Below are 12,825 nucleotides of genomic sequence, written 5' to 3' on the forward strand. Positions count from 1 at the left end.
ATGGCTTGACAATAAGCCATATGTTAATCATAGTTTTTAAGATTCTACCCAACCATCCATGGATTCCTCATTGCCCCCTCTAGGGTTGGTATGAAATATTGGCTATTTCTTTTTCTCCCAGGTGGTAATGCCTCTGAAACTGATGATATCACAGCTGATGGACAATACGGCCTTTCCTTTGTGAATCCAATTGGAGAGATCTTCTTGCGTCCTTTGGCAGGCAAGATATTTGCATTCTCTCATCAACTTTCCATCCTATTGCACAGTGGTCTGGATCCAGCAATCTGTCAGCAGAAGGTGATGGCAGTTGTGGATCTTCCTGTGTTCTGCTGCCCCAGCAGTTCCTTCTATTTATTCCAGGAGTCGCAGGACTCATGTAGACTAGTAGTCATGTGAGCTGGGGAGGCTGCAGTGGAGAGGCAATGCGGGGAAATTGCCCTTTCTGCTTCCTTCCCTTCCTTTCTACCTGCATAGCTATTAGTCCAGATGGACTGTGACCCCAAGAATAAAGCTTCTGCTGACAGTTGTGGGGAGGGAAACATGAGAAAAACGCATGATCCTTACATATGTGGATTGCTGAATCTAACTCATTGTCTTCTTGGCAATGCTCTTATCTGTTCATCTTTTCATCCATACACTATTTTTGTGTTCTTCTCTTACAGAGACTGAGGGTTTGGGGAGGGACTCTCTATGTCCCATACCCACAAGCACTGTGCCGGTGCGAATGCTAGTTCAGCAGCAGACATGAGATTAGTACTTTGCAGACATTATCATCACATAGACCAAAGAGATTTGGCAAGGAATTTATGCACAAATCCTGTCCAACTTTAAATCAGTGTTAGGCATCCCACACTATTGGCTTATTTGATGGCTACAGCCACTTCGTGTATTTTGGCCCTCTGTAGGCTTACCCTGTGAGTTAGGCTAGTCCAATTAAGTATTTTGGTCCCAGGGCTCCATATCCATAGTGACTGCAGCATTGACATGTAACATTGTACACACACTGGAGTTTACTGGCATGGTAAGCCAGTTTTGCCTGCCGCATTTTGTGCTGCCATGTGGATGTGCTTTTCTGAGGCTTCCACACAGGCACTTTAACATATGCTTATGATTGCCAATTTGGTTCTGGATATTCTTCATAGTCCAGTATATACATACTGGTTGATTGACGTATTTCTGGTTTTGCTAGGTGCTAGGAAACAGAGGAAAGACAGGAAAACTCATTTCCTTTCCTGTTTTCTGGAATGGATAATGTCCGTTTTTTAAATGGCACCATTAAAACCTAGCTTTACCTTCCCATTCAGTTATGGAGAGCCATGGTGATGTGATGATTGAAATCTACTTGAACTGCACCCACTGCCAGTCGGGTATCTGCAAACCAGGCCCTGACCCCTCCTTGCCAATCTGTATTTGTGGGATCGGAACCATTTTAGCCAATGACAATGTCTCTTGTACAGGTAAAACATGGAATATTCTCTCGATAAAATATTGTCTCATTGCTTGTTTTTCCATGCATGGCTCACACTACTCCTGCTATCCAACTTCTACAGTAACAACTGGTCAAATACCAATATTCTGTAGTTCTTTAGTTTCCCCAAAACTCATTATCTTGCTTTTGGTTTTAGAATTCAGGGCACATTGTTTCCACTGGGCAGTCCCTGCGTTTATTTTTCAGTCTGTTTCACTGAATAAATAATTTGTCTCACAATTATTTATGAGTATTGATGACTATCAGATTTTGCTACAACATGAGCTTTGTCAGGATCCATTGCCTACTTTCATTTAGAGGGCCTAATAAAACCCAGACCTCTGTCATGGTGTATCAATGGCTATTATCTCAGATAGGCTATTCATATGAAGTATAGTTAATTAAGCTGGAGATGAGCAACATTGTCTTTGCTCGTGAGTTTCAAAGGAGTTGACCACTGTTGTTAAAAGAGTGCTGAGCTGGTTGAAACCTGGATCTGATTTCAGTTAGGAAGATTTAATTGATATTTCCAGTTGATCTTTGTCACTGAACTTCATTATCTTCGAGGGGGTCATCCTTAGACCTTGCATACACAGGAAGCATAGAATGACTAACTAAAAGTTTGTCTCATCTGTCCCATGATCTCCTCAATAAACACAACCAATGTAACTTAATTCTGTGCATACTTATTCAGATATAAGTGCTGCTGCTAGCTACAACTTGCACTTAAGACCTGATTCCCTGGACTTCCACCTCCAAGTCTGGATCTGATGGCACCACTAGACAGTTCTTACGTTCTTGTACTAGAAGGACTATATAGGTGCTATAGACAAATGCTAATAGACTATTATATGTTTCCACCAGATATTCATGGACCTATTCCAGAAGGACACCTGCCTTTCCCACTCATCCTGACTGTGGTAGCAATTATTGTGGTGCTTGGAACAGCTCTCACATGTGGCAGCCTATCAATTGGTAAGAAGCATCTTTCTTATGTATCTGCAGATCTCATCTGATCATGTTTCTGCCTTTTTATCTAGCTTGCAGGATGGCTACAGTGGAAGTCCTAAGCCTAACAGGAGAACTGCAGAGTGTTAGGAAAAACTACGTGGTTGGAATAGAATAAGGAGGAAGAGTTGCTTATCATTTAAGAGATACTAGGTTTTGGGTTATGAAATAAAAAAAATAATGATTTATGGCTTTAAAACAGCTGAAAATCTTAAATATTGTACAGAGAAATATGTGTACAGTCCCACATTATAAAACAAATGGTGCAAAAGGAGAGGGAGAAATGGAATAATTGACATTATGCTAAGTTTGTTTATGTGTGGATAACTTGTCAGTTGAAATTAACTTTCAGTACAGTCCTGAGCACTATTGCACTCTGCTAAGCTCATTGACTGCAGTGAATTTAGAAGAGTGTAACTTTGTTTAGGATTGCACTCTTCATCTCTGCTGCTTATCTTATTTGTTGCAAAAAAATTCTCTTAATATGGCTAACTCATCATTGCCGCTTCTGGGGAACAAACTGTTAGACAGCTAAGACTAAAAGTATTTATTTACATATTTAATCTATTTACATCCTTTCATGTTGTATGAATTGTTGGAGACTTTCATGGCCGGAATCACTGAGGTGTTGCGTGATTTCTGGGCTGTATGGCCATGTTTTAGTAGCATTTTCTCCTGATGTTTTGCCTACATCTGTGGCTGACATCTTCAGAGGATCATGTTTCTTTCTACCCACTTTGGGACCTCAAGACAGCTGACAATTAAAAAATACATAATTGTACAGACTATAAAACAATATACAGATAGATATATAAAACAACACCTTAAAACATAAAGAGGAAAGAGGGTCAATAAGGGAATGCCAGATGAAAAAGAAAAGGTCTTCAACATGCAGAAGATACTGATAGAGGGGGGCAGACAGTTCTCTCTGAGGAAGGAGTTCCACAATTTTGGTGCCACAATTGAGAAGGCCCTTTCTCATATTGCCACCCATCTCACCACAGATGACAGGAGCACTGTAAGCAAGGCCTTCAAAAATGACTGTAACGGCCTGTAAGGTTCATATGGCAGTAGGCACTGCTTAGGATGGGCTGATCTCAAACCTTTTAGGGCTTTAAAAATCAATACCAGCACCATGAATTGGGCCCAGAAGAAAATTGTAGTTGGAACAAGACTGTCATGAAACAGACCCCAGGGCCCCTTCTGCACATGCAGGAGCAGCAGTGGCGTAGGAGGTTAAGAGCTCGTGTATCTAATCTGGAGGAACCGGGTTTGATTCCCAGCTCTGCCGCCTGAGCTGTGGAGGCTTATCTGGGGACTTCAGATTAGCCTGTACACTCCCACACACACCAGCTGGGTGACCTTGGGCTAGTCACAGCTTCTCGAAGCTCTCTCAGCCCCACCCACCTCACAGGGTGTTTGTTGTGAGGGGGGAAGGGCAAGGAGATTGTAAGCCCCTTTGAGTCTCCTGCAGGAGAGAAAGGGGGGATATAAATCCAAACTCTTCTTCTTCTTCTTCTTCTTCTTCTTCTTCTTCTTCTTCTTCTTCTTCTTCTTCTTCTTCATTTTCAAACCACTTTCACAACTGTTTGCAAGTGGATTTTGCTATTCTGCACAGCTTCAAAGAGCACTGAAAGCAGTTTGAAAGTGCATTATTCTGCATGTGCAGAATGTGACCCACTCCAGTCAATATTCCTGTCACAGAATTCTGTACCAATTATAGCTCCCAGACCCGCTTTTAGATATTTTTTAATTGCTTCTCTTGTATCGCATCTTTCCCACCACTGGGGACCCAAATGTCTTACATAATTTTCTTCCATCTAATCCTCAAATCAACTCTGTGAGTGGGCTTGCCAATCTCCAGATGGTGGCTGGCTATTTCTTGCTATTGCAGCTGACCTCTAGGCAACAGAGATCAGTTCACCCTCCGCTTTGGAAGGTGAACTCTTTGGCATTATATACCCCATTGAAGTCCCTCCCCTCAACAAATGCTACCCTCCTCTGGTTCCACTCCCAAAATCTTTAGGTATTTCCAACAGAGCTGGCAAACTTATATTTGAGATTCATGAGATTAAGATTGTGTAACAGGCCCAAGATCACCTAGCAGCTTTCCAATTAGTGTGCACATTCAAACGTTGGTCTCTCAGATCTTGACACTCTGACCACTAGATTACCCCTACTGGCTCTTCTCTCTTCAATGGCAGCCCCACCCAGACTGTATTTCAGCCATCTAATCTAGATGTTACCAAAGCATGTACTTCAGCAGGAAGATCTTTTTTACTCAGGAAGGCCAAAGCTGGTAGAAGGTGCGCCTGGGCACTGCTACTATCTATTTATCCAACAAGAGGCCCAGGTTTACTAGCACCCCCAAGCGGTGAACCTGCTCCTTTAGAGAGAGTGCAACGCCATCCAGTACAGGAGATACCTTAATAGGCCTGTACTGTAGCGGGGCTGTAGCACAAGGAGGCTGATGCCATTGTGATGAAAGCAGCCAGTTCACAAAAATGATAATATATGAAATATTGTTTATAAATCCATGCTGTTCGGCCAAGCTTAAACAGTATGATTTTTTGCTTCTGTAAAAATCCTGATGAGCTTTAAGTCTTTTCAAAGACATAGAAGATTATTCAAGTTTCCATCTTGCCTCTCAGTGTTTGGAACTTCGTAAATGTTTGCATTCACCCTAGCAAATGGCCCGTAAGATCTAAAACAGATCAGATTTTTCAGAAGCAGGGATAATGTTTTTAGGCTCAACTGAACACCATGGATTTATTATAAAAACTGCATAGTTCATCACGTTTGAGTACCACAGATGTTTTCATTGGACAAAATGTTGGTTTTTTTACAGTTACCAGTTTTGTACCTTAAAATTTTGCAGCAACATCTCACAGTTGCACATGTCTTGGGAAAGGAAGTTGTTTTCATGACGCAACAGTGTCTGTTCTGTACTAAGAACATATTCTGGCATAGATTTTATGGGTAAGATCTGTCAGTTGAGCAGATGGCTTTTCCTGTCTCACAATCTCGTGTTGCTCTAGAAAGATCACAATGAAATTACCAAATGTTAACTTAAACCACAGGGGTTTCAGTAATCAAATAAATAATGTCCACGCAGTACTTTTGAAAAATGTTACTGCATTTGTTGTTCAGCCTTGTTTCAGTTTTTCTCTGCTGCATCCAGATGTTGTTGTTTTCACCCTTATTTCTGTACTATCCTTCAGTATATCATCTCAAGAAGCAACAGCTGGCAGGAGCCCGGGCACATTTGCAGAGTCCTGAATATAAGCTGAGTAAAATCCGTACATCCACCATTATGACCGATTACAACCCCAACTACAGTTTTGCAGGAAAGGCAGCCACCCTCAGTGAACTCAAGGAGATTCCACGGAAGAACATCTCACTGCTAAGGTAAGGCTTGGCTATGGCATTATACTCTTTAGTCAGTGAAAATTGTACTTTGTTTTAATTCTATTGACTCTCAGATCCGCATGCTAACAAAAAGGTTTAGAATTTTGCATTGTTTTATTAGAAAATAGATAACTCTGACACAGGCGTCACTTGTAATTGAGACTGTTATTGACAGCCAGCATCATGTAGTGGTTAAGAGTAGAGGACTCTGATTTGGAGAACCAGGTTTGATTTACTATTCCTCCCCAAGAGCAGTTGACTCTAATCTGGAGAACTGGATTAGACTCCCCACTTCTCCACATGCAGCCTGCTGGGTGATTTTGGGCCAGTCACTGTTCTCTCAGAACTCTCCCTGCCCCACCTACTTCATAAGGTGCCTGTTATTGGGTGGCGGCAGGGGGAACAGGAAAGGTGATTGTACACCACTTGGAGACTATTTTCGGAAGAGAAAAGCGGTGTATAAAAACCAACTTGTATTATTATTATTATTGCTTGTTGTTGTTGTTGTTATCAGGCAGCATATTTATTTATTTATTTATTTATTTATTTATTTATTTATTTATTTATTTATTTATTTATTTATTTATTTATATTTTTATACCGCCCCATCCCCAAGGGGCATACATAGTTCTCTGCTCATTTTTATTCTAATGACAGCCCCATGAGATTTTTAGGCTGTGAGAGAATTACTGGCCCAGATCACTCAGTGAGATTCATGGTCAGCAGGGATTTGGGTCTTCTGGTGTCTAATCGACTTACTTCATCCATCAACACAGTTTGAATGATGATTGATAACCCCAAGTGGGCATCCTGCGAGCCTGTAGAAATATAGTAGCATGCAACTCATGAAAGCTTATACTGGACTCAATTTTCTTATTAATTTAAGATACCACTAGACTCCTATTTTATAGTTTGAATGTTTCAAAAATTGGTTACTGAGGTCTTTGAAAAATGCAAAGTGGTTATCTTTCTTCCGGGTGCTAGCTGAGAGAAGAGAATCAGAATGTATGTGGGATTAGAAAGGTGATGGCAGAGAGATTTAAAACACAAAGAGAATTGAGATTTATACTAAGCCACTGACTGGCTTAAACTTGGCCCAGATCTCTGATAGTTTCTAACTAGAAATTTCAATGGGATTTCAAAAGCCTGTGTGGAGGATTATAGTCTTTGTGTTTAGTAATCACTGCCCACCTAGTTTAGCTTTTTAAGAAACTTGCTCTTTTTTGAAAGCTGAAGATCCTGAGATAAGTTTCTTTAAAAGCTGAAAATAGATGGGCTGAACTGAATGTGGTGGAAATGAGCAGATTCTTCAGTGTGCAGGTGATATTCCACACATGACTTCTAAAGCCTGCAGCCTGTAAGACCTATTACCTCCCCATGTAATGGCACTTTCTGACTCTGTTTATTGGAATAAAATTGTGTTATGAATTTGCCTTTTTCAGATCTAGGATGTTTCCTCTTTTCTTTATCCACACTTTTTAATGTCATCGCTTTCATTTCAGTAGGTTCTGAGAACTCACAAGCTATGGGGAGGGCAGCCCTGGAATGGGAAGGAGCATGCCATTCCCCTGACTTGCACAGCCCTTTCGGCCAGGATTATTGGGCCAGCCTGACTTCTATCACTGTGGGATCAGTCCCCATGTTGGTTCAGTAGCATCGAAATTGACCTGCACAGAAGGTTACCTCCTGTTCATCAGGGGCAGTGCCAAGTCTAATGAATGACTTGCCAAACACTGGCAGCTTCCATATGAGGTGTTTTAAAGCAACCATCACCTACAGGCCAATGGCTAGTATCCAGTGGCATAACTCCAGGGACAGTGGAATAATAGGGCCTGCTCATTTTAGTTCTGTGGGAGACAAACAGCTTTCTTTTAGTCAGTAGTTTAACTCCAGTGGATAACTTTTGCCTTCTTGTTGTGTGAAAATATACAGTACATTCCTGAACTTTATAGTAACTAGAATGCTGTTGCTTCAAGGGAAATATTTGCTATATAAGTTGAATGCTTCCTAATGGGCACTGAAGGTCAGCTGTTGTTTTCAAAGCTAGCTTAAATGCATACTAATAGCCTTTAACAAGCTATCTAGCAGCCTCTATTTACAGAAATTTGCTCCATTTGGACATTGCAAAATAACCTGCAAAGAGTTATTTGTATATATGTATGTATTTTTAGCCAGCCTTATACCCAAAGGTTGCAACAAAATGGGTTACAACTGAATGGATTACAACAAAAACTAAACTAATAAAATATCAATAAATACAAAAACAATTACAATATATAATGCTATAAAAACAAAACCTATTTAAAATCCATAAAACCTAGTAAAACCTATAAAAATTCATAAGACCTATGAAAATTCATAAATACCAATTTTAAAAAATCACACAATCTATTTAAAAATTAATATTACCAAAAGGGGGAAATAATCTCTTTAGCCAAAGGCCAGGGAAAATAGGTGCATCTTTACTAGTTTTCTAAATGCATATAAAGATGCTTGACACACCTCAGGGGGGAGATCATTCCCTAATCTCATGGCCACCACTGCAAAAGACCTGCTTCTGCTCTCCACCTTTTTTACCACCAACGGTGGTGGTTCTACTAGAAGGGCTTCATCTGCTGATCTTTCGGGCATGAGCAAGTCAATATGGGAGGAAGGTGTTCCTTTAGATACCTGGGCTTAAGCTGTTTAGGACTTCATAAGTCAAAGATAATACCTTTGATTGTAATGAATTAGCAGCCAATGCAGACCAGTATGATATGCATCCGGCTAACAGTACCTGTTAGCAGTCTGTCTCTGAGTTTTGCAATTGGCAGGAGGTTCCAAATGCATGCTGTTTACTTTTTTGGGATGGGTGGGGTGTGTGTAGAAAAGTACTGAAAGACCAGAATTGTCAGGATGCATGCCTGCTTCCTGAAACTTAAGTATTCAGTTTGTAAATAACCAGCTTCAAACATATAAGACTGCAGTATTTTTTCTCAACATACTTATATTGGAACTTCTGACCGTTGAGACTACAAGAGTGGTACAGACAAGATTGCTGATTTCTTTCTTTCTGTTCCTTCTAGGGCACTTGGACATGGGGCATTCGGTGAAGTTTACAAAGGGACAGTGGTTGGAATCACAGGAGATCCCAGTCCTTTACAAGTGGCCATCAAGGTTGGTGTCAACAACTAATAACCAGAAATTAGCATTATGGGCATAGCACATCTCATAAATGAATAATAATTCCTGTAGTCACAATAGTCATGCTGATAATTTACAGTATTTTTAAATTTGGCCCATAAATAGAATGAAACTGGGTGCTCTTCTTTTGCCTGTCCTTCCTCTTTTCTTTTGGTCACTGGTCCCCCCGTGCTGCCACAACTCCTTCCTCCTCCTCCTCCTGCTGGAAATGAAAACTTCCCACAGCAAAGAACCTAAGATAGCAGTAGGATGCCATGTAAACGTGTGGGTAAAATGCCATCAAGTGACAGCTGACATATGGCAACTCATGGGGTTTTCAAGGAAAGACACTAATAGAAGTGGTTTTGCCAGCATTTAGAAACAGCACAGCTTCTCTGCTCTGCCTTGCACTGGCTTTGGAAAGGGCAAAAAAATGCATAAAGAAAAGTCTACAGTGAGGAAAAGGTAAGATCTCTGTGAAGTAGAACACAGGTGCATAAATGGCCTTAAGTAGATATAATTGTTGTTTTAAAGATTTGCTTTAAAGGGCAGTTGAGGTGTTTTGTTATATTTTAACCTGAAAATTTCTTTTATGGCCAAAAGGCAGAATAAAATATGAAACCATAACAAACTGGAGAGATGATCCATTTAAAACTTCAGCCTTCTCATTATAGAGTGCCAGTAACATTGTTTGTTTTATAATGGAATCACACTTTTTCTCTCATTCTTTACAGACATTGCCAGAAATCTGTTCTGAGCAAGATGAGATGGATTTCCTGATGGAAGCACTTATAATAAGGTGCATTTTAAATTCTCCTGCTTGGGAACATCATAGGGTTTACCAGATATGGCTAGAAAATAATTCATCTTGGGGGATCTCACGCCAGTTTCAATGAAAAAAAATTGCCAAGAGGGCTTTCAGATTTTAAAGGGGAAATTTGTGATTTCCCCTTCAGTTCATAATATTGAGTAATCTAAGGCCCCTTCCGCACACACAAAATAATGCGTTTTCAAACCACTTTCAAACCAACTGTTTGCAAGTGGATTTTGCTATTCCACACAGCTTCAAAGAGCACTGAAAGCAGTTTGAAAGTGCATTATTCTGCATGTGCAGAATGAGCCTAACTGCCCTTAGTAAATTTGAAAATTAATGAGGAGCAAATCTGGATTGTCCCTTGATTAGAAAATCAGATACAAGTCATATTCTTTCAAACATTTCACAGATGAAAACAGTAACAGCTTTATATACCTCTCAAACGGAAAATATTGGCGGGGAGGTGAACTATAGTTTGGTTTCTATAACTGTTTTCAGTCTTTTTACACATTCTTAGGAAATGTTATAGAACATGGCTATAGATAAATCCTTTAAATAAATGAGCGTTACAACTCCAAGAACCCATGCAGTGTGGACAACACTTAAAACTACCAACCCCCATATAAATCATTAAGATTTTTCTTCAAAGTCCTTCCACATTTATTCATTTTAAAAATCTAAGGCTGATTCCGCATGGGCCAAAAACAGCGGTGTGAAAACAGTGTGAAAACAGTATAAACCCTTTTACACCATTTTAAACCCTTTACACCATTTTCACACCGTTTTCACACTGCTGTTTTTGGCCCATGCGGAATCAGCCTATGATATTTATATGTCACACTATCCCTTAAGAATTCTCAAGAAAGATAAAAGAGTAGTCACTAGCAGTGGAGTATTTGAGACATATTTTGACACCCCACCTCTCCTCCCTCTCCCCCCTGCCCAGCTTCTGGCCAAACTCCCCACTCTCTGCCGAACTTCCCCCACCACTCCTCCACCACTGCACTGCTGCCCCTGCAACCATCTGCAAAAAACCTCCAAAACACTTTTCTTCCTTTGAGTAGCTAGCTGGCAATGCACTGGGTGGGGAGGCTCCAGCTTCAGTGTGTTGTTGGCAGGCACTGCTCAGACAGAGCAGAAAAAAAGGTTTGTTGGGGGGTTCTTTTTAGTGAGCAGCATCACGGCGGATGGGGGAGGGGGCGCTGAGGGGAGCAGCAGGGGGCATGGTAGCCGTCTAGTTGCAAAATAAAAAATTAACAATTAAGCTGACATAAAAACAACAAATAAATCCCCCAAGTATGAATATATAAGAGGCTGCCCATGCATAAATGTTTTATTTACAAGCTGGGGGTCTGCAAGGAATCATAGGAACAATTCTGTAAGTATGAAGTACAACTTGAGTTAATGGTTTGAACCAAACATTTCTGATATACTTATAGACCACTTAGGCAACACTATTTACCTTACTTATTACAAACAATTCAACAATAGCTTTTACACCAGAGGCATACCAGGCAAAAATGGCATCCGGGGCATGACTGGTTCCTCCTGCCCCCCTCCCCCCTGCCTGGGTCCCTGTGCCCCCCTCCACGCCCCACTTACATCAGCCAGCAGGGAGGCCGGGGAGGGCAGGGTTCGGTGTCGATCAGCTTTGGAGGCAGCAGGATGGCACTGAAGTGGTTCTGTCCCTTGTCCTCAAGGCTCTGGATTGGGCTGCCCACCTTATATTTAGAAACTTGGCCAAACTTGTAAAATTCTAGTCAGCTCAAAAAAAAAACCACATCGTATGTCTAGATCATTATTTTTGTTTGTCCCCCATGCAAGGACATAGGTGGGGGGGGGGGTTTCTCGGGTTCAGACCCCCCATTGCATGTCCGAAGCCCCCCCCCCCCCCCCGTTTGTGGGTTTTTGTATTTTTAAAGTGTTTTTCGGTTTTTGGCCTGCAGGGGGCGCAGTTTTTAGGCTAGTGGCACCAAAATTTCAGTCTATTGTCAGGTGACACTCCCGATGATACCAGCCAAGTTGGTGAAGTTTGGTCCAGGGGGTCCTAAGTTATGGACCCCCAAAAGGGGTGCCCCATCCCCCATTGTTTCCAATGGGAGCTAATAGTAGATGGGTCTACCCATTTGAGGGTCCATATCTTTGGATCCACTGAATCAAACTTCACTAAACCTGGGTGGTATCATCAGGATAGTCTGCTACTGATACCACCCCGGTTTGGTGAAGGTTGGTCCAGGGGGTACAAAGTTATGGACTCCCAAAGCAGGTGCCCCCATCCCCCATTGTTTCCAATGGAAGCTAATAGGAGATGGGGGCTACACCTTTGAGAGTCCATAATTTTGGACCCCCTGAACCAAACTTCACCAAACCTGGGTGGTATCATCAGGAGAGACTCCCAAAGATACCCTGAAAGTTTGGTGCTGCTAGCTTAACAATTGTACCCCTGACAGCAGGCACCCCCCAAATTTTCCCAGATTCTCTTTTTAAATCCACCCCCTTCAGCATGGATTTAAAGGGAGAATCTGAGGTCCACCCCAAAACAGCATCACTTTCAATATTGTTTTATCTGGGGACCTTGGATTCTCCCTTTAACGTGGATTTAAAAGGAGAATTTGGGCTCCCTAATTTAAACACCATTGAAAGTGATGCTGTTTGGGGGTGGATTCCAGCATCACAGCAGTCGCCCATGGGGGTGTGTGTGCGCGCAAACCTCACATTTTGCACTGAGCTCCATTTTCCCTAGCTACCCCTCTGCCTGGAGGGGAGAGAGAAGGGACTGCTGGCTGCCAGCTGGGAGCCCAGTTGGTGGGGGAGGCGGGGCGGGCGGGTCATGGGAGTCTGTCATCCCTTGCCTCGGAGAGCTGCTTTTATAAGCACTTAGGCTGGGGGTGGGACTTGGGGAGGCATGGCCACGTGCCCAGAGGCAGGTGGGGCGTGGCCTCGCCCTCAACCCCACCCCCATAAA

General features: G+C 41.9%; 1 protein-coding gene across 2 annotated transcripts in view; it reads left to right on the forward strand.

Moving 5' to 3' along the window:
• Positions 1-12,825, forward strand: part of LTK (leukocyte receptor tyrosine kinase) — a 145,527-nt gene that overhangs the window by 106,175 nt on the left and 26,527 nt on the right. For both annotated transcript variants that reach the window (XM_048484174.1, XM_048484175.1), the window contains exons 16-21: positions 122-220; positions 1,305-1,457; positions 2,333-2,443; positions 5,698-5,884; positions 8,950-9,040; positions 9,781-9,845. In XM_048484174.1, coding sequence (XP_048340131.1) covers positions 122-220; positions 1,305-1,457; positions 2,333-2,443; positions 5,698-5,884; positions 8,950-9,040; positions 9,781-9,845 — 706 coding nt within the window. The remainder of the gene's footprint in view (positions 1-121; positions 221-1,304; positions 1,458-2,332; positions 2,444-5,697; positions 5,885-8,949; positions 9,041-9,780; positions 9,846-12,825) is intronic.

Source organism: Sphaerodactylus townsendi, linkage group LG02, assembly GCF_021028975.2.
Source record: "Sphaerodactylus townsendi isolate TG3544 linkage group LG02, MPM_Stown_v2.3, whole genome shotgun sequence".
Lineage (NCBI taxonomy): Eukaryota > Metazoa > Chordata > Lepidosauria > Squamata > Sphaerodactylidae > Sphaerodactylus > Sphaerodactylus townsendi.